Raw genomic sequence first — 23,809 nt, 5'->3', positions numbered from 1 at the left:
TAGGTTTACTAGGGTTCTTTTCAGTGACACCCTGGACATCTGGGGCTAGACAATTCTCGGCTGTGGCGGCTTTCCCGTGCATTGCAGGATGTTTGGCAGCATCCCTGGCTTCTACCCACAAGAAGCCAGTAGGACAGCCCCCCCACCCCAAGTTAAGACAATCAAAAATGTCTCCAGGTAGTGCCAACTGTTCCCTCGTAGGCAAAACCCTACCTCCCCCAACCCCGTAGGCTGAGAACCACTGGTCTGGCTGAGACAGTGAGCTGATAACCTGTGCACCCTCATAAATAACTAGGACAAGGCTATGCTCCTTAACCTTCCCCCTGGCAGGAGGGGGTTTCTGGAGGGGCGAGAGGGGTGTCAACTCTGGAGGCGCCTACCTGCCTGGCTCGGTCAGCCTTCAGGATCTCCATGTCACTCTGAAGATGCTCCTTCTCTTTGATCAACTCCTCGCTCAGGGTCTCCAAATCTTGGTTGCTCTGCTTCTCTCTCTCCAGCTGGGTTTGTAATTTTTCAATCTGCAGAGCCAAAAGATCCAGCCCAGGGCAAAAGTCAGGCTCACAAAATGAAAAACAAAACAAAACAAAACAAACCTTTGCAGCCCCACAGCATACTTTAGCAGGCCTGTTCTCAAGGAAAAACGCCCTGACATTCATTGTTCTGCAGCCACCTCCCCTCACCCTGCACGGTCACCTCCGAGCCAGTGGCTGAGCGCTTCTGCTTAGGGAAGAGAGGACGGTGGTCAGGCCCACATCCGTCCACCTCCCCCAGCCTGCCTCTGCCTCATCTGCTTGGCCACCTGCTCTGCCGCTCACTGTGTCTCGTGTGTCTCTCAGCTGTGTCCACTCCCCCGAGGGTCAGCTCCATTTGCCGGTGTCTCCAGACTCCACCGTAGGATGTCCGCTGAGGGTTTCACATGCACAGACACTCTACCTCCTCCTCTCCCTGCCTGCCTTGAGTGATCCTCTAACGTGTCTCTCCTTCCTCTTTTACCCTCCAGGCAAATTTGTCACCAGGTCCTATGCTCTCCTCCCTCTCTGCTCCTCGACCCCCCACCCTGATCCCCACTGCCTCTGCCCACTCCAGGCCGCACGTCCTCTTGCCTGGACAACCGCCCAATAATCCCCAACACCAGGTTCTTACGCTGGGATCCATCTTAGCCAGCCTTCCTACAACCACCACCACCCAGGTCGGGCGTCTCACATCTCATGAAGCACAGGAAGGTGCACCTGGGTGACAGGTTAAGACGGAGCCTCTGACTTCGCTGGTCAGGGGGGTGATGCCGAGCTGTTGATCTGCATGGCCAGGGTCAAGACCTGGATGCCCAAGGCTGCTGCTGTCTCTCCCTGGGGGACTCAGGGACAGGAGTTGGGACGAAGGCACTGACTCTGGAGCCAGAGGGATGAGGACTCAAAGCCTGCCCCTCCCGCCTGAACTGTGCAACCAGGAGCAGGTTTCCTTCCAGAAACAGGCCAGCAGCAGCCACGGCACTGGGCTGGGGCTGCTGTACAGGGCTTGGCACAAGCGCAGCAAGCAGCAGACACCACCAATGCAGCCGACTCCCACCCTGGAAAGGCTGGGCCCCACATCCAGAGTTTCTTAGTAGGGCTGGGGCAGGGCCTGAGAATCTGCATTTAACATGGTCCTAAATAAGGCTGGAGCTGCTGGCCTGGGACCACAAGCCTAAAACAATGGGTCCCATCTGGGAAGCCCTGGGAATGCCCAAACCTCAGGCCACCAATCAAATCAGAACCCCTGAGGATCCAGAGAGCCCCAGGTGATCCTAGTGGGCAGCCAGGCCTGAGAATCCTCCTCTAATCCAATTTGTCCAGGGTGGGATGGGACAGACAGGAAGGGACAGGACCACGACGAAGACGACAACCACCAGGAATATGTTTAAAAAGCTCCAGGTGATTCTAATCCTGCTTGCTGTGATGCTGGACCACCAAACACCCCAACTCTACCTCGGGGAGCGGGGAGCTCCTCGCCTCCCGTCTCACAGGCCTGTGCTCTCTCAAGCTTCTTCCTTGCCAGGAGTCTACCCAGAGGGGCTGGAGTTGGGCCCAGCAGATACTTGTCAATTCTCACCAAACCCCACCAACAGCCCCCTGCCCCTACCAGGGGACCCTAGGATCTGCTGCACCCAGCCGGGTCAAAAAGCTCCCAGTCACAGCACCTGGAAGATGCACTGAGATGTGCCACATGTCAGGGTACTTCTCAAAAGCAAAACCACCTTGTCCCGAGCTCGGCCCCACCTCCTGGCACGAACCTGGTATGCTGAGCAGGGAACCAGTTTCTCATCTGATGCCCCTGCCTCTACTGCAGAGGGGCTGTGAGTGCCGAGGGCTAAAAAGAGTTATTCATCACTATGCAGAGAAGGAAACTGGGCACAGAGAGGCTGAGTGATTTGCCCAGGGCCTCACAGGGAGGTGGAGCAGAGCCGGGGTGTGTGTCTGATGCCCCAGCCTGCTCTCACGGTTGGGGTGCCTGGGGCGAGTGCCCACCTCCCCTCCCAGCTCACTCCTCCTCTGACCTCACTGCTAATACTTTGCCCTTTAGCCTGACTGCCCCTTTGTGCATTACTTTGCTGCCCACCCAGAGAAGGGAATGTCATTCTAGCTTTTACATTTTTGATTTTTATTGCTTCTGGTCTGAAGGTATGGTTCCCCGCGTCCCACCCGCCACTGCTGGATCCTCCCATCTCTCTGCTTTTGTGGTTCTCTGCCCCAAGCTCTGACTCCTCCAACCCGGACAGATCTCAGTGTTTCCCCTCCTGCTCCAAGGCCCTGCTGGGTTGTGGGCTCACGTGGTACAGCCCCTGGGTGCCCAGAGCACGTGGATGTCAGAGGCTTGACCCTTGGCCCTGGACGGCAAGCATCCTGCAGAAGCTCTGCTCCTGCCTTCTTACGATAAGCCCCACATGGGCTGCTCCCCTTCCTCTGAAAATAAGGACTCTTTCCCTTTTGGCTCAAGAAAGGAACCCCTTATGATAGAGCACTATACAGTTACAGACAAAGGGGCAGGGGGCAGGATTGTAAGGAAAGAAGTTCAGGATGAGCCATATTGGCCCGGGGTCAGCAGAGTCCCAAAGTGTGACCCCTGCTGCTGGTGCCAAACACCAGGGAGCACCTGGTACACAGGCTCGGGGCTGGGCACCAGGTTAATAAGAGTCAGCGGGACGTGGTTCCCACCCGCAAGTACCTAGGGGAAAGGAAAACCACCTCTGCTGGGTGAAGACAGGTGGCAGCCGGCCCGGCATGGGATGCTGAACACGACAGGGTAGAGCAGGGCTGGGGGTTGGGGTCCCCGAGGACCCCAGCACTGGACACAGGTCAGCTCCCTCCCACTCCTCAGCCGCCAGCAACTGTGCCAGGACAATGCCTCCCAGGCGCTCCCGGGAGGAGGGGCTGGTGCCAGACGAGGAGCTGACCCAAGGAGGGAAGCAGGCGGGCAGGGTCCGCGAGGTCAAGGAACTAAGGAGTAATTCCTGTGAGCACAGGGCAGGGGCTGTAGTGGACGAGTGCGAGTGCTGGCAAGCCTGAGCCCCCACTCCTAAGGCCTGCTGGGAGGCAGCCCACAAAGTCCCAGGGCCAGGCAGATTACGCTGCAGCTTTCCGCGGTAGCACCGTGAGGACCCACACAGCCGGAGGCTCTCATTTTTCTAAAGGTTGCCTCTTTCTTCTCTTGGCCCAGGGTGGTTTGCCATTTATTAAGACATTTCCTGGGTTAGGCCCACGGGGATCTAAACAAGCAAAAAAGTCCACGCCACTCTGTATCAGAAGACATGATAGAAGACGTAAGACGGGGGTGTTCCCCACTGTCCTGCAAACCACCTGATGCTGCAAGGAACACAATGCTTCAAAGGTGAGGAGGGGGCTGGCCAAGCTGGGAGGTCCCACGCGGGACCTGAAACATCACTTCCCAGAAGGTGGGAGCGTCCTCGTCCCAAACCTCACTCCAAGACAAAGCACCAGCGGAGCCAACACAGGTAAACGGGTCTCCTGTTTGTAGCCCACCGTTCCTCACACAGGTAAAGGGGTCTCCTGTTTGCGGCCCACCGTTCCTCGCACAGCCAGCGTGGCCTCAGCAGATGACAGCAGCAGGATTTGTGGGCACATCGGGAGGGAGCAGCCAGACGCCCAGAAGCACCAGCCCTGCGTGGGGCCAAGCAAGTGAGCGTGGCCCGGCCTCCCTCAGATGCGATCTGGCCAGTGAAGTGATGAGACCCCACCATGAGACGACACTGGAGCAGCTGTCCTAGGATAGGTTCTAGATGTCCTCTGACCTTGAGTGACCAAGACGAGGGGACAACCCCCAGCCTCCAATGGCAACCCCCTTCCTTCCTGCACCTGAGCCAGTATCACCCGCGAATGGGGGTCCTTGTGATGGCACAATGAACACAGGCTTGTTAGCCTGTTTTTTCCCCCAGATATCTGGGTTCTACGATACTACTGGGAAGACCCAGCAGTTCCTGAAAGTGAATACAGTCCATCCAGTCGTCTCTTCTTCTCCATCCCATAAACCATGAATGAGTGAGCACTGACCTTCTTGCTTTACCCCCAGCAATGCCCTAAAACGGTCCAACAATGATCCTATGTGCACACATACGTACACAGGCGTGTGTGCACACATGTATGAAAATATATATCACAGCCCCACAGATGTACTTACTATTGTAGTCAACAGCTAAACATCTGGTAGCCTTACCCTATTGCTTCCTCTCCCTGAACTCATGAGCTTTAACACCCCACAGCTCTTACACTTTAGTAACTACAATTTACTGAGCACCTCCCATGTGCCTGACCCTTTAAGTATGCCATCTCATATAATCTTCATGACGTTCCCCAAGTGGGTACCCCATCGATCCCATTTCACAGATGAAGACAACAGGCAGGTGGAGGTTAAGCCGCAGGTCCAGGTCATACCCTAAGGATTGGGGTGCAGGGAGAGGCCCTGCTGCCTCTTGACTCTTCTCAATTATTATTCTCGTTCCTCTACGGTAATTAAGCGTGACTGCATTTGCACTCTGCACATCTCCCAGCTCTGTGTCCTCCCCGACAGCTAAATGCCAACTGTGTAACCTGCCACCTTGTAAAGCCAAGGCTGGGGGCGGGAGCGCCAGCCCCGGGCCGAGTTACCTTCTTGCTGAGCTGCTGGTTCTCCTTCTCCAGCTCCCCGCACTTGAGGCCGCTCTCCTCCAGCGCCAGGGAGGAGTCCCGCAGCCCCTGGATGGTGCTCTGCAGGCTCTGGTTCTCCTTCTCCAGCTTCAGGATGCGGCTGGACGCACACTCGTTCAGTTCAAACACGAACGACTTCCTGGAGGCTGAAACACAGGGTTGCGTCAGAGCCAGGTGTTCAGGGCCCGCGGCTTCCAGGCTCCCCCGTCCTCAGCCCCTGGCCCTGGACTGGGAGGCCTGGGAGGGGCCCACAGAGGCCAGCCCCCCTTCTGCTCCCATCTCTAGCAGCGCTGTAAGTGTCAGTGCCCGAGGGGCCCCCAGCAGCCAAGGGCCTCACCATCTGACCTGGGCTCCCACGGGGGAACCACCGTCTAACCATAAACTCCACTGATTCAGAACCTGTGATCAACTGGACCCTATCTTTGCAGCATTTATGAGCAGGTTCCCATGGAGGAAGCAATGCAAAATTTCAAGACCGTATAACTTTTGGGAACCAAGTGTTTACCAAGCTGCCGACCTGGCTGTAATACTCAATGTTTTAGAGGCTAACAGGTGACATCTTCTGTACCAGCCGAGAGCTGTGGGCATCTGGGACATGCAGCAGGGAGGGGCACGGTAATCGGTGATGTCTGTCACGGGTGGAAGAAAGCTGTGTCGGCACGTACACCGAGTACCAACCATCGCTAGGGTGAGCCTTTGGACAGAGTTTTTTCATAACTTCACAAATATGTTGAAGAAGTATGAGACAGCATATGTAAAATGTCTTAAAGATGCTAAGTGTGATGAAAATACAAGCTAAACACAGAAAAGGGCCAAGTATCTACACTGCTTTTACACAACTTAAATGTAAATGGACAGGGAGCCTGGCCTGAGGACCAGTAAGGCAAGAATTGGTCCATCCTGCCTCGGCCAGGTGCAGGACTTTAGGTTAGTCACAGGGCTCTTGGGGGAGAAGAAAAGAAGGAACGGGAAAGCCTTCAGAAAAGGAGTCAGCTGTGTCCCAAGGCACTGCGGAGGCGGCTGCCCTCCCCTCCCCCACTGCTTCTCAGCCATGCCCTTGGGGGCGGGGGTGGCCCAAGGGTGACAATTTCATAGCAAGCACTTCAATCTGGAAAGAAAATGTGTGTGTGCAGATTCTCTGAACATGATCAGAGCATTAGTGCAATTGTAAAGAATTAAAGGACATCATTTTCTCCTTGAGTGTTCAATCTTCACCCAAGGATAACAGTGCAAACTTGACAAGTCAGAATTTCACAGAGACCCCAAGCAACACAGGGCAAGGCTGGAGTGGAGGTGTACGGTGTGGGGCCCTGACCCGCCACGTGCTGGCATAAACACACAAACACACTTGCTCTCAAACATGCAGATGCTCACTGGGCTCGTCCCAACCACGCTACAGATAAAACTAAACTAAAATGAAACGCCTTACCATGAACTCCACTAATTCAGAACCTGTGATCAATTGGACCCTATCTTTGCAGGATTTATGAGAAAAAGACCAAATTTAAGGTTCTACAAGTCAAACAATGGAACTGATTAAAAGTCTTTTCCGTAAAAGTCAGTGCAAGGGAAGAGACGGTACGCGGGGACTTTGTACTTCTTGCATGACTTTTCTGTAAATCTACAACTACTCTTTAAAAAAAAATTTTTTTTTGCATATGACGAAAGGAGAAAAAAGAAGCCAGTGCCTCAAAAACTGCTGCAACAACACAACAGTGTGTTAACAGCTGACGGTTGTTTGCAGAGGATACACTCCTGCTACTGCAGCCAGGCCCCCCTGCTATGTTTTAATAAGATGACAGTTTATTAACAACTGCCCTTTACTGTGTGCTCAGTGGACTCAAGCTTCACCGCCTTGTCATTTAATACTCACGGCTATCTGGGAGGCAGGTTCACTGCCCCCTCTTTGGATATAAGAAAACTGAATTTTAAGGAGGTTAAGTATTTGCCCAAGGCCACCCAGCTAATTCGCGGAGGAGCTAGGACGTCAACTGGGTCTTCCTAACTCGAAAATCCTCTGCACTGTTCATGCACAGGTACATTCAGGTGCAGCTCGCGGCATGCCATCCCACCAGCCGACATTTAGCTGGGTGCTAGGAGCTGGGAACACTAAGAATAAGTCACAGCCACGGACTGCAAAGTGCTCGCAAGCTGTATACCCGAGAGCCTGAACCAGGGAGGCTTTCTGACCCCAGCAGCCATCCTGGGCCCCAAGTCAAACAGAGACTTGAACCATTTGATCAGAGACCAGCCCAAGCAGCCTGCACCGCTTCTGCGCTCCACGAGGGGGCAGCAGTCCTCTCCGGTGGACGGGCACTCCCGAGGGCAGGGCACCTGCAGGACTGCACTGTGGGCCACCACTGCAGAGACGGCACTAACTTACTCACCGTCCTATTAGCTGACTATGTTTGGAACTGATAGGACCCCTTAAAGTAAGGAAATTTTTAGCTGCTTTTAACAACTTTCCCTTTATAATCAGGGAGGTTTATGGGGGTGAAAAAGGCCACCCCCAAAACAAGCCAAAAGTCCCCACCCAGCTCTGCAAGGTTCTAAGTAAATATTAACTTGCATTATCAGGTGCTGTGAGTGGTGAACACAGGCTATTTTAGAACACAGGAACTCGCTTATTGTTTGCCGGGAGCTGAAGCTTCCGCTGAGGCGCTGACCGCCGCCCCACCCACCCCCCATGTGATGGAGAAGGGGAGCGGCCCCTGGCCAGCAGTGCAAACGTGAGAGGGAGTGACGGGCAGCTCAACGGAGAACTAACACGGATCTCCTGAAAAGGTGTCATTTAGCAAATCCCCCCTCCCCACCCCCAGGGATAACAGGCTGCATCCATCTTCCCAATTATGCAAATGAATGGAGGGAAAACTGCTCCGGTACATTTACAGTGGGGATTAGTGACCCGGGGGACATCTCCCGCCCTCCATGGCTCTCAGCCATCCACAGACAGGCCTGAGATGTCCTCTGGGTGTCCACGGGCTGTAATTTGGAAGCTCCTGGGAGAGTCCATATGGGAACTGGGAAATCTGGCACAGCTTAATTTGTATTTCACATCCTGACATCAAGGCCGCCAGACCCTGCATGTTTTCCTTGGAGAGAATTCTAATGAAACTGTTCCAAATGGCACTTGGAGCCAATCGCATTTATTTGAGGTGAGTGAACGGGCTAAGTGAACGGGCTGCTCCGGGAGAGCAGCGCTGAGGCTCAGCAACCCGCATGGGGAAGGACCCGCCGCCGGGCTGACCCCCTGGCACCAGACACCACCCACCGTCTGACAGGTCTGCATTCTTGGACAGCTGCTCCAGCTCCCAACCCAGGTGGACGGATTCGTTCATGCTCTGCTTCTGTGCGATCTCCAGGACCATGTTTTCTTCCAGCAGCTCCTCAATTCGCTTCTTGTCTGTGTCCCGGTCCTGGGGCAGGAAGCAAGAAGGAAGAGGGAGGATGCAGCCCGGGAAATCCTCCAGCCAGATGCCCACCGCCCCACACCCACCCTCACTGGCTGCACCTGCTCACTTCCAAATAAACAGAGGCACCCAGAGATCACACCGACTCAGGGCCCGCTGAGAGAGCTGCAGCCGTTAGAAGACACCCTGACCCGACTACCCAGGTGAAGAGGGCTGCGAGGTCTGTAACTGAACCTGTCTGCACTAAGTGATGTACAGCACACAGTTTTAAGAGCAAGTACTGCCGTGATGAGCAAGCAACATGTCTCGAAAAAGGTGGAAAGGCTCACACATCACAGCTCAAGCCACACCAGGAATGCTGGCAAAGACCCTTCTTGCAAAACACACACACACGTTAACATTCATTTTTCAGAAAAGCAATACAGATGTCAAGTCCTCTGTTCTGCTGGCCCTAAGTGGTGCACACTCAACCCACCCATCTCAGCAAGGTACTCTCTGTCATAAGTCACTAGTGGTGGCGGCAGCGGCAAGCCCAGGAGCTAGACAATCAGAGAAGGACCTGGCATAAAACCAGCCCCAGCCCCAGCCCCAACCTGTTTTACACGCGGTTAACAACACAGCTTCAAGTACCAGTTCCAGGTCGTGGAGTTTCGATTTCAGCTGCAGGTTCTCCTTCTCCAGCTCGTGGACTTTGTCGCCTCGGGCCCGGGCGGCTGTCAGCTGCTCCTCTAGCATGGCCTTGGTCTCGATTAAAATGATGTTATCTTCCCGCAGCTCCTGGTCAGCAGAAACATACAGAGGACAATCAGATAAAGACACCTGGCTTATCGAGACAAGATTCTAAAACCAAAGCACTCCCCTGCGGCTGGATCAAAACAATTTATGCATAAGCACGCTGTGTGAGGTTTTGTCTCCACTTTTTATCATCTTCACCTGTTTTACTAGGTCAGGCCAAATGGACTTTCTCTACTAAGAGAAAAACTCCATGAATCAAGGAACAATTTCAGTTTGGGAAGGTAACTTATTCAATGTTAGTCCTTGCTGGGCATGGTGATGAAAAGTGTTACATTCACACAAATGGGACAAGGGTCAGGCACGGTCTCCGAGTCCCAGTTTTCTTAGTGAGGAAGGGGTGAGGCTAAGATTCTACTCCAGGCTTGAGGTTCGAGTCTGGTCCTCTCACTTCAACATCCAATCCACATCCGGGAAACAATTACTCAGACAAGCTTCCAGCACAAACACCGTTCCTAGCTGAACATTTTGCACACGTACCTGTCAGAAATCAAAAGTTCTTGGCAGTTTCCTAGAAATGGGGAGTCGTTAAGACAGTTATGTCACAGCACACCAAGTCAAACGAAGGTGAACCCCCAAATGCGTGCTGCAGGGAAGGGCCCTGCTGGACACTTTCACCTGGTCACAGGCAGCCCGGCGCACATGACAGGGGAGTCCAGCTCATTCATCCCATGGCTGTGTCACTCCTTGTGAAACTGTGGGGGACAAACACTCTCGGTTTCTCTTACTGCCCTGAGCCCCTCCCAGCACTGCTCAGGGGTTTGGGGGTGCTGAATCACCTCTAAATGCCTTCATAGTTTATGAACACACAAATGCTGGGAATCTGTCATTTGGAAGTTTTCTAAGGCTTTCTCCATTCAAGGATCCTGACACCTGGGAACTGGGCTGGTAGTTCCTGCTTATCCACTACTTGTTAACCTTCCCCACATGGGCCAAAATCCAAGATTCTTGGAAGAGGGGGGAGAAGACCACACTCATTCCGGGCAGGGGACACAGTTTTGATCAAAGCCTGGTATCCAGCAAAGAGTGTGGTCATTCAGACTGGGTTCACCTGCATGCCCCTCACTGCCATCGGTCCCCAGCCATCTGCGTGTAGCTGGGACAGGGTGCAGAGGATGCAAAGGTGAGTAGGGGCAAGCAGGAGGGCAACAGCAGCAGGAAAAGCAGCTGGCACTTCCCAGTGCCTACTCTGTGGCCAGCCTCACACCAGGCGCTCTGCGTCACTCACTCTTACAACAATCCCCTTATGGATAGAGGAACTGGCTCAAATAAATTCAAGAGTGAACCCAGTGTCAGATCCTGTGTTCTTTCTGCTATCCTCAGCTGCCTGCAGACCCAGCCTCAAGAGGCACACGTTGGCAGAAGCAGCCCAGATGGCGACTAACAAAATGAGCCAGAACATGTCAAGGGGCTTCAGGCCTGGCCTTCTCTCTCTGGCTCCTGCCCCTGCTCTCTCACTGGATGCTACAGCTGGATCAACCAACCAGCATTCCTTGATATTGCTACTCTCTGTGCTGTACTCCCACAGCACAGGCTGTCCCTCCATCCTCACAGCCAACTCCTACTCAGCCTTCAAAACCCAGCCTAAATTGCCCTCTGAGAAGTACTCTTGAATCTACCCTGCCCTGCCTGCTGAGTTAGGCACTTGGGCTCCCACAGTGCCCTGGGACATGACGCAAAGGTGGGCTGGACTTTTTTCCTCCCCTTGACAGTGAATTCCTCGGCATCAGGGACAGTTCTGCTCTCGTGGGCCTTGAGTAAGCGTTCAACAACCCTCTTTGGCTGAATCATACCATAGGGGGAAGGAACTGGAGGTGGCGCATGAGGTGTATCTTGAAGGATCCGGAGGCTTCTGACAAGCAGGATGAGCAAAGGGGTCCCGAGTGGAGACTAGCATGGAATGGGGTAATTTCTAACTACTATTTGAATACACCTAACTACTATTTGAATACACCTTACTTTTCTGGCTGTTTCAACTTCCAAATATCTCAACTTGCCCCGCACACCCCACCACCTCAGAGGTGAGAAACCAGCTACGAAAGAAAGCTGCACCCAAGATCCGAAAGCAAGCCAAGGACTCTGCCTGGGGGCTGGTGTGGAGGAGAAGTGGATTCCACACTTCTGGGAGGCTGCCCAAGGCCGGCCCGCCCACCACGGCAGACCCCGGCTGAACCCACAGGCTATCACGTGCACTGGCCAGGGGACTCACAGCAAATCCATGTGGTGTTCTCCTTTCTAAGACAGTCATGAAAATAAGGTCAATGTGAGGATCAGACGAGAACACACGGGAAATACCCCATCAGCGGCTGTTCCTACTGTCATCTCACACGCCTGTAAAGCTCCGCTCAACCCAGCACTGCCCGAGAGCCCACCGCACACCAGGCAAACGCGTCCCCAGGGGCGCCTCCAGCCACTCCACGGGCGCCAGGCACCGAGAGGGTGCAGAGTCACAGGAACAAATGGTTCCTTCCCAATGAGCTCAGCATCGCAGTCCCCAAAGGGTCCCCAAGCTCTCTGCCAGAAAAGGAAGGAAGTCCAAGGATGGCCTCGGATGCAGGGGGAGCGAAACTGGGAGCCAGGTGCCTCGGGCATCACCCCCACACCGAGCCACCCACTCGTCCTGTCTCACCAAAATCCCAAAACTTCATGAAAAACCTGCCTAGTTTTAAGCGTCACTGCATGTGACAAGCGTGGGGGACTGAGCCAGCAATCAAACAGCGGGTCTGTCCTGCTCTAACGTCTTAGTGAGTTGTGAGTTTATCAAAACCCTTTAGACGTTATTACAAAACAAAGAGAGCACAAGACCCTGAGTTGGAACAAAAGATCTCCCTTTTCAAGGAGTTCCAAGTTTCCTGAATTTTAACCGTCCTCACTTAGGCAGTGATCCCTTAATCGGATGTGAGCTGCTGGGTGGGGGCTCGTCCTCGGCCCCGTCGCAGACGTTGGAGCAGAGACCCCTCCAGAAGTACCTCCACTTGCACCTCTCCCCAAAGCCCCTTTCCTTTCCTTCTTCCTTGTCAGGCGTAATTATTCATTAATCTTCAGTTTTTCTCTTCTGAAAAATAAGCACAACTACTCACAGCCACTAAACCTTGTAGGAAGGGCCATTGGGCTTAAACGTGTTGATGTAGGTAAAGTGCCCAACAGTTTCCAGCATGTGGAAAAACCTCCATAAATACTCAGTTATTATTACTGTCTCTTTAAAAACTGTGCACTGACTTTAGGCTAGATCAGGGGTCAGAAAACTAGCTCTGTGAAGAGTTCTGTGAAGAGCTAGATCATAAATACTTTCAGCTTTGCAGGTCCAGCAGTCTCTGCTGCAATTACTTAAACTCTGCCATCGAAATTGGAAAGCAGCCATAGATACCGTGTAAGTTACTGTGTAAGGGCATAGCTGTGTTCCAAAAAAACTTTACCTACGAAAAACAAATGGACTAGATTTGGCCTGTGGAGTGTAGTTGGCTGATCCCCAGGCTAGACCACGTGCTGAGGCAGCAGGGCACACCCCCTGTCTTCAAGGAGCTCATAGTCTGGTGGGGAAACAGGGAGGATGCATCACGGCAATGTCACGTGCGGGGTCTGCCTGGAGGTAGGGCTGGGGTCCATATGTGCCTGGGGGTGCAGACAGGGCCAGAAACGTGGGGACCCTGGGCAGCCACACCTTCAGATTCCTTAGGGAGGGCAGAACCAATGCTCGCAATGTGAGTTTTAAAGTTTATCCTCCATGTAAGAAATTATATTTTTCCAAAAGAGAGACAAAATTTACATTTTACCAACAAGATAAGGAGTTGTGAGTGGAAATCCAAGGCTTCTGGTACCCCGTTCTGACTTGTTCTGGTGAGGTCTTAAAACCTGGAGGGTTTGGCTCACCTACCCCTGGTCCGCATGGGCGGGGGCCTTCCCTGGGATACAGCTCCTGAGCCCAGTCCCACGGGGTCTGGAGGAGTGAGCCGGGGCAGAGGGAGGGGAGTGGTGGGCTTGGCTGAGGGAGGCACCTGTAAAGCCTCAGAGGCGGCTCAGTGTGGCCAGAGCACGGGATCCCAGAACCTGGGGTGTTCCAGCCCGCGTAGAGGGCGTGGACTTTGCCCCGAGAGCAATGGAAGGCAGATGCCTGAGGAAGTCATAGGGAAGCCACTCCGGCAGCAGGAAAGATGCCAAAGCAGAGATGAAGAGCAGCCAGTTCTGATGTGTGCAGGCAGCTTCTGCAGGTAGGCTCCGAAAACACAGGAGCAGGAAAACCATTCTGCAAAGTCCTGTCTCTGGACAGGGACCAGGCTGGGGCTGGCCAAGGTGGGTGTGCTAAGGGCTTGGGGCAGGGTGGGGTCAAGGTGTGTGTGTGTGTGTGTGGGAGGTGGGGAGGAAGAAGCATGGCTGACCCATGCCTTGGCATCAGTACTGGATGGGTGGACAGTGAAGTTAGGCAGGTCTGGGGGAGGGACAGATGAACTTGGCGAGTGAGCCTGCCTGCGATCGTGACTCCCCAGATGGATGGACGGAGGTCTGGGATAAAGGAGAGACACCTGACCTGACAATTAGGGTTTGGGATTTTCTGCTCTATGATGCCAGCCCCAGGAAGGGGGCAGGCGGCAGGTAAGACAGCCACAGAGAAAGCGTGGAGAGGGAGGAATGCAGGACCAGGATCAGAAGAGGGGTGCAGGTCATCTGAGGGGCGGGCAGAGGGAGGCGAGCGACCATGTGGGCTGAGCACGGAGAGCTAGAGACACAGCAGGTGACTGAGCAGAGGCGGACGCTCAAGAGGGAAGTGGTCAGGGCGGCTGGTGCTGCAGAGAAGTGCTCGCTGGATTTGGCAATGGGGTCACGGGTGCCCTTAGTTCGCAAGCGTGGTTTCGGATGAGTGATGGGGGTGAAGGTGGAAGCTGGCGCAATGGGCATGGGAGGGGAAGGTGCTGCAGGATGAGAACGGGAGACCACAAATGGGAGCAGTTCTGCGGGAAGCTCAGATAGGCTTGGCCCGGAAGGAATGGGTCAGACCCACTCGCCGTACTCGGAGGCTGACCGCTAGCTCAGCTCCCAACTGGTGGTGCCTTGCCGACCCCACACCCCATCCCTCTGCCAGTGGCTGACCCCTTGCTGCACTGATCTGTTCTAGGGGCCCCTATTTCCTCTTGGAAGGCTGTTCAAGGGGGGCTCTCTAGGATAAGCTCATTGCAAATGTGTTCCTATGCCACATGACACCGGGGGACCACGGATCACAGAGATCGCCAGACCACCATCCTCTTACAGATGGGGAAACTGAGGCCAGGGATGGGACAAGATGTGCCCACCACTCAGCAAGACAGTATCCAGCTCGGACCATGTCCTGTGGTGTCTGCACCAGAACTGCCCAGAAAACAAGAAATCTTGCACAGGCATGTAGACACGCCCTGTGACCCCAGGGCACGCAGCACCTGTGCACTGCCCTGTGCTGATGGTGGGAATTCTCAGCCAACGGCAAAACACGGGGAAAGGGCATTGTTTCCAGGCAATTCCCTTCTGCCTCGGCCCTCCTCCCGTGCAGCCCTCTGGACAGCAACCTTCTCATCCCCCTGGCTGCGCAGAGTGGGGCTGCTGTCCGCAAAGGGAAGCCAGAGGCCTGCCACCCCCACGCAGTGCACCCCGCACTCACTTCCTACTGCATGCATCGGCTTCTCCCCTTGTTTGTCTGTTTTAACCCTTATGTAAACAAGGCTAGGAGCCACATAAAAGCCTCTAGATGTTTAAAAGCAAAACACGGAAACGTGTACTCCCTGTTTTCCTAACCAAAATTAACTTCCCCCTCTGCCCTGTCCTTTATCTTTTCCTCTCACGTGGCACCTGACACATGCTCCCTTCTGCCATGTGCATTTAAGTGCTTCTCCTTGGTTAGGGGGGGCAGGCTCTGAGCAGCGGCTACCTGTCTCGGCCACTGTACCTGGAAGAGGTCACACGCCTGCAGCATTCCTGGCAGGTGCAATTTTCTCTGCTCTTCTGCCCATCACATGTAACCCCATCTCCTTTCCTAAGGAAATGGGGGAACAAAATGCAGGATTCCTTCCCTGCCCTTCTCCCCAAGCTGCAAGTCTTTTCACTGCTGAGCAATGGTTTCTGACTTGACTCATGTGATGACTACCAATGGCCTCTGTGTGCCAGGCCCCTGATGTCATCCAACAAGACCCACCCCAGCCCTGGGGGGCTCACAGAGCTGCGAACCCCACCCAGCACCGAGGGAAGCTGGCAGTGAGAGCCTCGGAAGGAGAGCACAAGGTCCAGCTAAGACCCTGGCCCTCGAGCGTGCGAGTGCAGAGCCACGAGGGAGGGCCGGAGAATGCAGATTTCAGGGGCGCACTCCTCAGGGACTAGGGGGAGGCCCAGGAATCTGAATTTCAACAGCACCCCCAGCTGATTCTGATACAGGGAGACACTGACCACACCTTGAGAAATGGTGATTTTAAGACTTACTGGGAGCTGTTTCAAAGCTTTAAATAGATTAATAGTTTTACTTGTCTCATAATTAAAATGATGTGGTTAACCAGATATCAGCTTATTCAAAATGGTTGATGTTCCTTTTATCCTTTTATTTGAGTCACACTCCCCCATTTTTTTTTTTTTATAAAGAACGTAAAACATCCTGGAAAGCTTAAATAATTTACAGCAAATATCCATTTATGTACTACCTAGATTCTATAATGCATTCTACCTTTTGCTACATTTGCTTTGTCACACATCTGTCCATCTAGCCATCCTTCTATCCATCTTATTTATATTTTTTAAATGTATGTTGCATGTACATGTCATACTTTAGGTTTTAGAATCTTAGGTTTTATCAAATGTAGGTCAATTTCAGTTCAGACACTTGCAGATTTCTGCAAAGCATGGTACACCTTTTAAATGCTTAGAAATTATTCTTAGGAATCCCATGGTGAATTTCTCAAAAATGCACCTCGCTATCCCCTGAAGAATCTTGATTTTTCATATAAAGATGTGCATACTCATTTATCAAAGTCAAACACGCACAAAGACAGAGCTGCACCCGACAGGAAGCCCACTCGGCACTGGGGGTCCCGGCCTGGCCCAGGCCCGTGGGGTAGGGGGCTTCCCTCAATCCCAGCAGAGCCTGAATGGTAACGGCTTCCTCCCACAGTGACCGGTGGGGTAGAGGTCTCCCCGAGCCCTCATCTGCATCCCAGGTTGACTCCAACACACATCGGGTGCCCTGGACAGGGGGCCGGCCAAGTGAGGCTCACGCCTCTGGACCCACTGCTGCAGGTGTCTGAGAAGGTGGGGTCCCTGTCACCCCACGGTGGCCACTGGCTCAGTAATGCTGAGCTCAGTAATGCTGCCCAAAGAAAACCCCGGACATAACTCACTCAATGAGTACTTGTCCAACATCTCCTATGGGTCAGACACCATTGCAGATACTGATGACATACCTGTGAACAAAACTGACAAAACCCCAGTCCCAGGGCACCTGTTCACATGGGATTCAGGGAAGCAGCAGCTGAAAGCAAGGCTCAGAGCTGGGCAGAATTCGGGTCACCTCAGAGGTCGGGTGACCCCGGGCCATGCGCTCAACCTCCCAAGGAACTCAGCAGCTTCTCTGCAAGACAGGGCCCCTCTGCCTGGCAGGGATGTGGTGAGTCAGGATACAGTAGGCGCCCCACTAATGCTCAGCTCCTCCCATCTCTGCAGTGGGAGTGGGAGGAAGCTTGCCAGGCTAATGGAGCGTGGTGCCACCCAGGCTGCAGTCCCGGTGAGAGGGTAGGCCACCGAAGCCCTCGCCATCCTGACCTCCTGCTCCTTTTCTGATCCATTCGCCACCCGGCAGCCAGGGTGAGCTTTCTGAACACAAGCCACACCACAACCTCGGTGTAAACGGGGATGGCACACTCCGTCTGCAACCGGGCCCCCTGGTGCCCTCCAGCTTGTCTCTCATGCTCCTCCCCAGACACACTGGCACCTGTGAGCCTGGGCCTGTCTCCCACGTCCTGTGGCAGGTGGCTTCTCAGCTTCCAGGCCTCACACAGCTTCTTGCTCTGCACGGCTCCTGGCCTGGTTCATGCTGCCTTGCCAGTTCAGGTCCACTTCAGTGTTGCTTCTCCAGGGGGTCCCTGACCCAACTCCCCCCAGTCTGGGTGAGGAGCCCTGCTCTGAGCTTACCCCCCCCCCCCAACAGGACTCATGACGTTGCATCAGGCTCTGTAGGGCGAGGGCTTTCTCTGCCTTTTCCATTACAGTATCCACACCACTCAATTAACGTTCACAACAGGCATGAGGCACAACCACTCACAAAGAGAAAGATTTCCAGGCTGCGAGAGGGGCAAGGGAAGAAATCGCCTAATGTTCTAAGCATCCTGTAAGGACTGAAGACAACTGGAAGAGCTGCCGTAAATACTCCAATCAAGAACAAGTTCCTGCACTCCGGCCCCCCACTTCTCCTCTGAGCACTGATATCTTGGGCATCCGAGAAGAACCGAGACCCAGTCCTCTCCACAGCTGCATGGACTCAGAGACCCAGCCCAATCCACCGGCTGGCCCGGGCCACAGGTGACTGCAAACCCAGGTGGGCGTCACTGCCTGCACCCCAAAGAAACAGCTCAGGAGGTGTGCACTATTTCTCTTGGGGTTACTAAAAATTAATACAAATTTAAGTGTTACGAACCTTGTGGAACTTCCCACAAGGTAATTATTAATCATAGAGATACAATACCACTATGACTTTACAGGCACAAAATATGAGAGAGGGAAAGAGTCCCCAGCCAGAAGGGTTGGGAATTCCTTTAAGGAGTCCAGACGCCCTTGGGTGGTTCCAGACACCTGCTCCTGTGTGGGGCCTTGGCACTAGGCAGCTGAATCACCGTGTCTGCACAAAGAGCGAGGCTGCTTGGACAAGGGCTGCAAGAGAACACGGAGAACCAGATCCTGAAACTGCCTGCCCCCACCAAGCAGCGTACGGAGGAGATGGGAAGCCACACCCCTCTGTGGTCCAGCATCAGGGGGACGGCCCTCCCCAATATGCAGGAGGAGCTGCTGAGGGCAGCCGTTGGGGGCACCTTGCATGACTGCCTCTGATTCACCCAACTGTGGCATTTCCAGGGGGAAGTGACGGAAGCCCCAGCATGTACCAGCGATGCCTTGGAACCTGCCTGTGCCAGGTTTATGCCTTTAATAGCGATGATCGGTGGACCATTTCCAGGCCAAAAACAAGAGCTCCCCGCCTCACCACCCCTCACTCAGGCCGAGACTTTTTGCACCACATCAAGGGCACCTTCTCAGCAGGGGTCAGGTGCACTCCCCAGGGCTAGTCCCATTTGGAGGATGAACAGGCCTTCAGCAGCAGCCCACCCAGGCCCGCCGCACTTGCAAAGACCTATAATGGGGGAGAAGGTGAAGGTACCCAATCTGTGTTCAGGTACCTGAAGCTCCTGAGGTGAAAGACCTTGGAACTATTTCTTAGCATCCCACACTCCTGGCGTGCCCAAGCCACTTCCATGTGCTGACACCCTGACGTCGCCCACCTGGCGTGTTCTGAATGCAGTAATCCAGACATGTCACCAGAGCCCCCTTCAGCCCCTTTGGGATGGGCAACGGGGACAAGCTCCCAAATCCTCAGCAAAGAGGGTCACGGCACCCGCACTGATTGAGGCAGTCAGGGAGAGTGGTCAAGGCCTCGGCCGAGCTTACCGGAGTCGTGGTCTCGCTCCTGCCTTAGCTCGCCCCCCTCCCCTGACTCACCCCATGGTCGCATACATTTACCATGAAGACCACTCAGAGCAAGCTCTACTTGCCCAATTCCAGGGATTTAACATGTATTTTACATCTTTCATCTTAAAACCTCAAGAATTCACGTTACTATCCCTACTTTACGGACATGGCAACTGAGTCCTAGCAAGACCAAGCCACAGAACTTCCACGAAGCCCAAGCACAGATATATGAATGGAAGGTCGTCAGCGTGGCATGAAGTGAGAGAAGAATAAAAATCCTAAACGGAATCGCTGCCCTTCATCCTCTTCATCAACAACCATAGCCTCCTCTGCCCGCCTCCCCCCACCGGCCACCCTGAGACAGGAAGGAGCACTAGGAGAACCCCGGGGGCCCACAGAGGCCGACTGCGGGGAACGCTTTAGCTGTAGAAGTGTTAGGGCTCGTGGTAGCCTGAACTGTGAACCCCAGCAACACATGCTGTTCACCTTAATCCAAGTCCCCGTGGCTGTGAACCCATTATACAAACGCCCCTTAAAAGATGTTATTTTTAGGTAAGATGTGGCTCAACTAAATGTGCATGGGTCTTAATCCAGATGACTGGAGGCTTTACAGGACAAAGAGGAAGTCACAGGAGAAAGGAGGGGACATCATCACGTGATGGGAGAGGACAGAACCACAGCCAAGGAACCCTAACGATTACGGCAAGCCAGCACCAGGATGCCAGTCTTCAGGGAGAGAGGCCTTGCCAGTATCTTGATTTTGGATTCCTAGCCTCAAAAACACAAAAGCCAATAAATTCCCATTGCCCAAACCACCCCACTGTGTGGTTAACTGTGATACCAGCTCTGGCAATCTAAGACAGGGATCCTCGTCCAAAGCCTCCAAGGAGAGACTGGACCAAATGCCCATCTGATGATGCCTCCCGCCGCAGCGTCTGGCAGCCCCCCGCGTCCCTCTCATCCCCCCGACCACCCACCTCCATGCGGGCCTTGTAGAAGTCCACGTCGTGCAGCTTCTCCTTGCAGCGCACCAGCTCCATCTCCAGCCTCTCCACGCGGTTTGCCTTCTCCCTCAGGGAGTCCAGCTCGTCGCGATAGGCGCGGGCTGACCGGGCGTCCGCCGCCAGCTGGATGTTCTGGGGAGTGGGTGAAGGCAGGAGAACCCAGCTCAGGGCATCCCCGGCAGATGTGTAGAGGTGTCCTCTGGGGATACCCTCAGCACGGCGTATCCTAGGATGTCCTGGGGGGAAGCCGCTCCCGGTGTCTGGGGGGCTACGTGCACGCCACCCTAGGGGGCCCTCCACACGCAGTTGCTAAGAAACCTGGCCACCCCACAGCAGGGCTCAGGACAACTGGCTCTGGCAGCTTTGCTTTGAGCAGGAAGGAAACAGAGGTCTTTGCTGGAAGCTCCCGGAGCTGCACTCCTGAACCTCGGGGCCATGGTGACTGCGGAATCCCAGCCTCCCAGCCTCCCAGCCCCCCGGCGCCCCAGACCTAGGCTCGGCTCTTCCTGCTCACCTCTTGCTTAACCTTCTGCAGCTCCAACACCAGCTGGTCCATCTCATGCCTGGCGTCCCCAAGCTGCTCTGTTTTCTCCTCCCTGAGGAAGCCAAAGGGAAAGGAGCACGATGAGAGGGTTTTCCTGTCTGCTGCTCTCCAAGACCACTAGGGGAAGGAGAGGGTCTGGGCTTCTGAGAGGGGGCAGAGAAGAATCTGTACAAATGGGCCTGCAGAAACATTCCTGACTCAAACGCCTTTTCACTTTTTAAGTTTTTAATGCCAGTGTTGCAATCCCATCCACCAGAAACATGGGTTTCCCTCCAGAGTCTGAGGGACAGGTGAGCCGGCCACTGCAGGGCCAAGCAGGCAGAGGGCCCAGTGATGGGAGATGGGGGCAGCCAGCTGCAGAGGGGGCAGGCCAAGTGACATCTGCCAGCTGCAGGAGACCAGCTGGGCAAGCCGCATTATCCCTCCAACCAAGAAGGTGCCCCCATGGGTGGTCATTACGGCTCCAAACTGGGTGTGATGTGGCCAACAGTCAAAGTCTGCAGAAAGCCTGTAAGGTTTGACTGGCAGGGGCCCTACAGATCCAGCTGGACCCCGTCCTCCTGCAGGCCTGGGAGGGGAGGCAGCTCGGCCTTGGAGTGGACCCCAGGCCACAGCCCACTCCCGTGGGTGGTGCTGCACTTGTGCGTGAACCACACACTAGAAACATGTCACGGAGAGGAGGAAAAGGGGCCCCAGGGTCGCTGGCCGCCAGGACTCACAGCTCCTGCCTGAGGCGCCGCAGCCGGGCCTTGGTGTCGGCCAGCTCCACAGCCAGGTGCTGCTTGTCCTCGCTGGAGAGGCTGCTGGTGGGGCTGGGTGTGGAGTCGGAGCTGGAGGCCTTGAGGGGGCTGGGGGGCTGCTGCGCCTGCAGGTAGTCCCGCTCCTGGGTGAGGTCCACGATGAGCTGCGGCAAAGCGGGAGAGCGGGATGGAGGGGAGCAAGCCGCCTGGGCCCACCCGCTCGGCGGCCAGCCTGTCCTGGGCCCAGCAGGCCAGCGGAGCTGGGGCTCAGATTTGGTTTAAAAAAAAAGACAAAAACCAAAAGACCAGGAAACTAAAAGAGAAGACTTCAGCTGAGGCTGAGAAACCAGGAGGGAGGCTGGAAGAGGGTGGTGTCAGTTTTTGAAAAGAGACAAACTATTTAGTGAGATGAGGAGAGGCGATGCGTGCGGCAAGGTGGCAAGAAGCTCACACAGTGACGAACTTCTCTGCTCCTGCGGGCACCTCCTGAGTTGGCCGCTCCCTGTCTGAGCCATCACCAGGGCAAGTGCCTGCGTCCCAGCCCCTCCTGACCCCCTCTCCCGAGGCCACAGGGGCCTGCCGGACCCACCTACCTCGGTGCACTCGTCTCGCTCATCGATGAGCCTCCTGAGGTGAAACACCATGTTCCTGGAGAGAGCCTCCAGCTCCTCCGGGGCCACGTCGGGGAGCTCCAGCCACTGCAGGTCGAACACGTTCTCCTGGTTGTGGGTGACCTGGGGGCACACACGGGGACAGGGCACTGCAGAGGCTGAGCCAGCTCCAACCCAACCCAGGGAGCAGCCTCTCGCTTCGCTTACTCAGTTAACCCCTCACCAACGAATGTTCGGTGGCGAGCACGAGGAGACTTGAGCAAACTCAGCCAATTCTCTTTGGCTAAGCTCTACCGAACCAATCCACGTGTGCTTTCTAGAACGGGCCCAAGGAGGGCTGATTTTTAAAAACACACCAGAAAGCACTTCTTACAATATATTACTCCCACAAAGGGCCCTGGGATAAGATATTTTCATGGGTGCTACACAATTTATAATACAAAGAAGGGATGCCTCAGGGGGAGGGAGAGAGGGGAAAGGGATGGTATCTATACATGTTATTTCTTAAAATCTATTGCAAATATGGCAATGTGTTAAAAAATCTTATATGAGAATAGGGGATACATGGCAATCTTAGGTTATTTATTTTGTTTTTGGAAATATTTTATAATCTGAAAAATTAAAAGACCACCTAAGACCCCCCCGGTTTACCCCTTTCTCTGGGGGAGTCAGTGAAGGCCCAGGGCTCTGCCCACACTGAACAGCCTCTGGACAGGTAATTGCTGAACCCACTGATCTTCCCAGATCTGCCAGAGGAGGCCAGAGAGTCTGTTTCAAGCCCCTTCACCCCCACCCCACCTATTTTTGGAAGACGAAAAATATTATAGTGCTCAGGCCTCAAAAGCGAAAAACAAAATTGACTAAACCAGGGATTATCCAGTCAGTGAAGCAAACCAAAAAAAAAAAAAAAAAAAAAAAAAAAAGTTTTAAATTATTTAGAGCAGTAAATAGAGGCAGAGAATAGCTAAAAATACAAAGGCAGGGTGCTGCCAACAAGGCCATTCAGTTTCCCACCCTATTCTGTGCCCAAAGACACTGCATTCTCTCCTCTCCCCATCCTACCACCCTACAAAGGAAAAGTCTGTATTCAGCTGGTCTCAGATGGAAGGGCTCTCCTCCTGAGGGGCAGGATTCCTAAAGGCATGGAACCAGGATTTGGGTCAGGGGCTAGGCCTGGAGGTGCTCCATCCTGGGGAAAGTCCTTTGGTGACTCAGGGCCACTGTAAAGGGGTTGGGGTAGCTGGACTCCAGGGGCTCAAGCCAGATGCAAAATGGCCACCTCAGGAGCTTTACATTAAAGGCTCACCCACGTCTGACTCTGTGGGTCTCTGGGCACCTGAACTTTTAAAAAGCACCAATCTAGCTCTCTCAAACACGGAGGACTGATGGCTTGGTATGCTGAGCCATCAGGGGACTTGCCCTTATGAAGCTCATGACTGCAAAGGAGAGGCTAAACCTGCTTATAATTGTGCCTAAGAGTCTCCCCCTGAATGCCTCTTTGTTGCTCAGATGTGGCCCTCTCTCTCTAACTAAGCCAACTCGGCAGGTGAACTCACTGCCCTCCCCCACACATGGGACCTGACTCCCAGGGGTGTAAATCTTCCTGGCAACATAGGATATGACTCCCGGGAATGAATCTGGACTCAACATCGTGGGATTGAGAACATCTTCTTGACCAAAAGGGGGAAGCAAAATGAAACAAAATAAAGTGTCAGTGGCTGAGAGATTTCAAATGGAGTTGAGAGGTCACTCTGGTGGGCATTCTTATGCATTATATAGATCCTTTTTAGGTTTTAATGCATTGGAAAAGCTAGAAGTAAATACCTGAAACTATCAAACTGCAACCCAGT

The 23,809-nt window shown here is 54.1% G+C and overlaps 1 protein-coding gene across 4 annotated transcripts in view; it reads right to left on the bottom strand.

The window, feature by feature from the left end:
* CCDC88C (coiled-coil domain containing 88C) overlaps positions 1-23,809 on the bottom strand; it is a 136,094-nt gene that overhangs the window by 48,452 nt on the left and 63,833 nt on the right. For all 4 annotated transcript variants that reach the window (XM_037832053.1, XM_037832056.1, XM_037832055.1 and 1 more), the window contains 8 exons: positions 21,942-22,082; positions 21,328-21,512; positions 20,579-20,660; positions 20,038-20,196; positions 9,218-9,364; positions 8,449-8,593; positions 5,139-5,323; positions 381-518 (listed from right to left, as the gene is read on the bottom strand). In XM_037832053.1, the coding sequence (XP_037687981.1) occupies positions 381-518; positions 5,139-5,323; positions 8,449-8,593; positions 9,218-9,364; positions 20,038-20,196; positions 20,579-20,660; positions 21,328-21,512; positions 21,942-22,082 (1,182 nt within the window). The remainder of the gene's footprint in view (positions 1-380; positions 519-5,138; positions 5,324-8,448; positions 8,594-9,217; positions 9,365-20,037; positions 20,197-20,578; positions 20,661-21,327; positions 21,513-21,941; positions 22,083-23,809) is intronic.

This window comes from Choloepus didactylus, chromosome 4 (genome assembly GCF_015220235.1).
Source record: "Choloepus didactylus isolate mChoDid1 chromosome 4, mChoDid1.pri, whole genome shotgun sequence".
Lineage (NCBI taxonomy): Eukaryota > Metazoa > Chordata > Mammalia > Pilosa > Megalonychidae > Choloepus > Choloepus didactylus.
The sequence above is the reverse complement of the archived record's forward strand: the minus strand, read 5'-3'. Positions and strand labels throughout refer to the sequence as shown.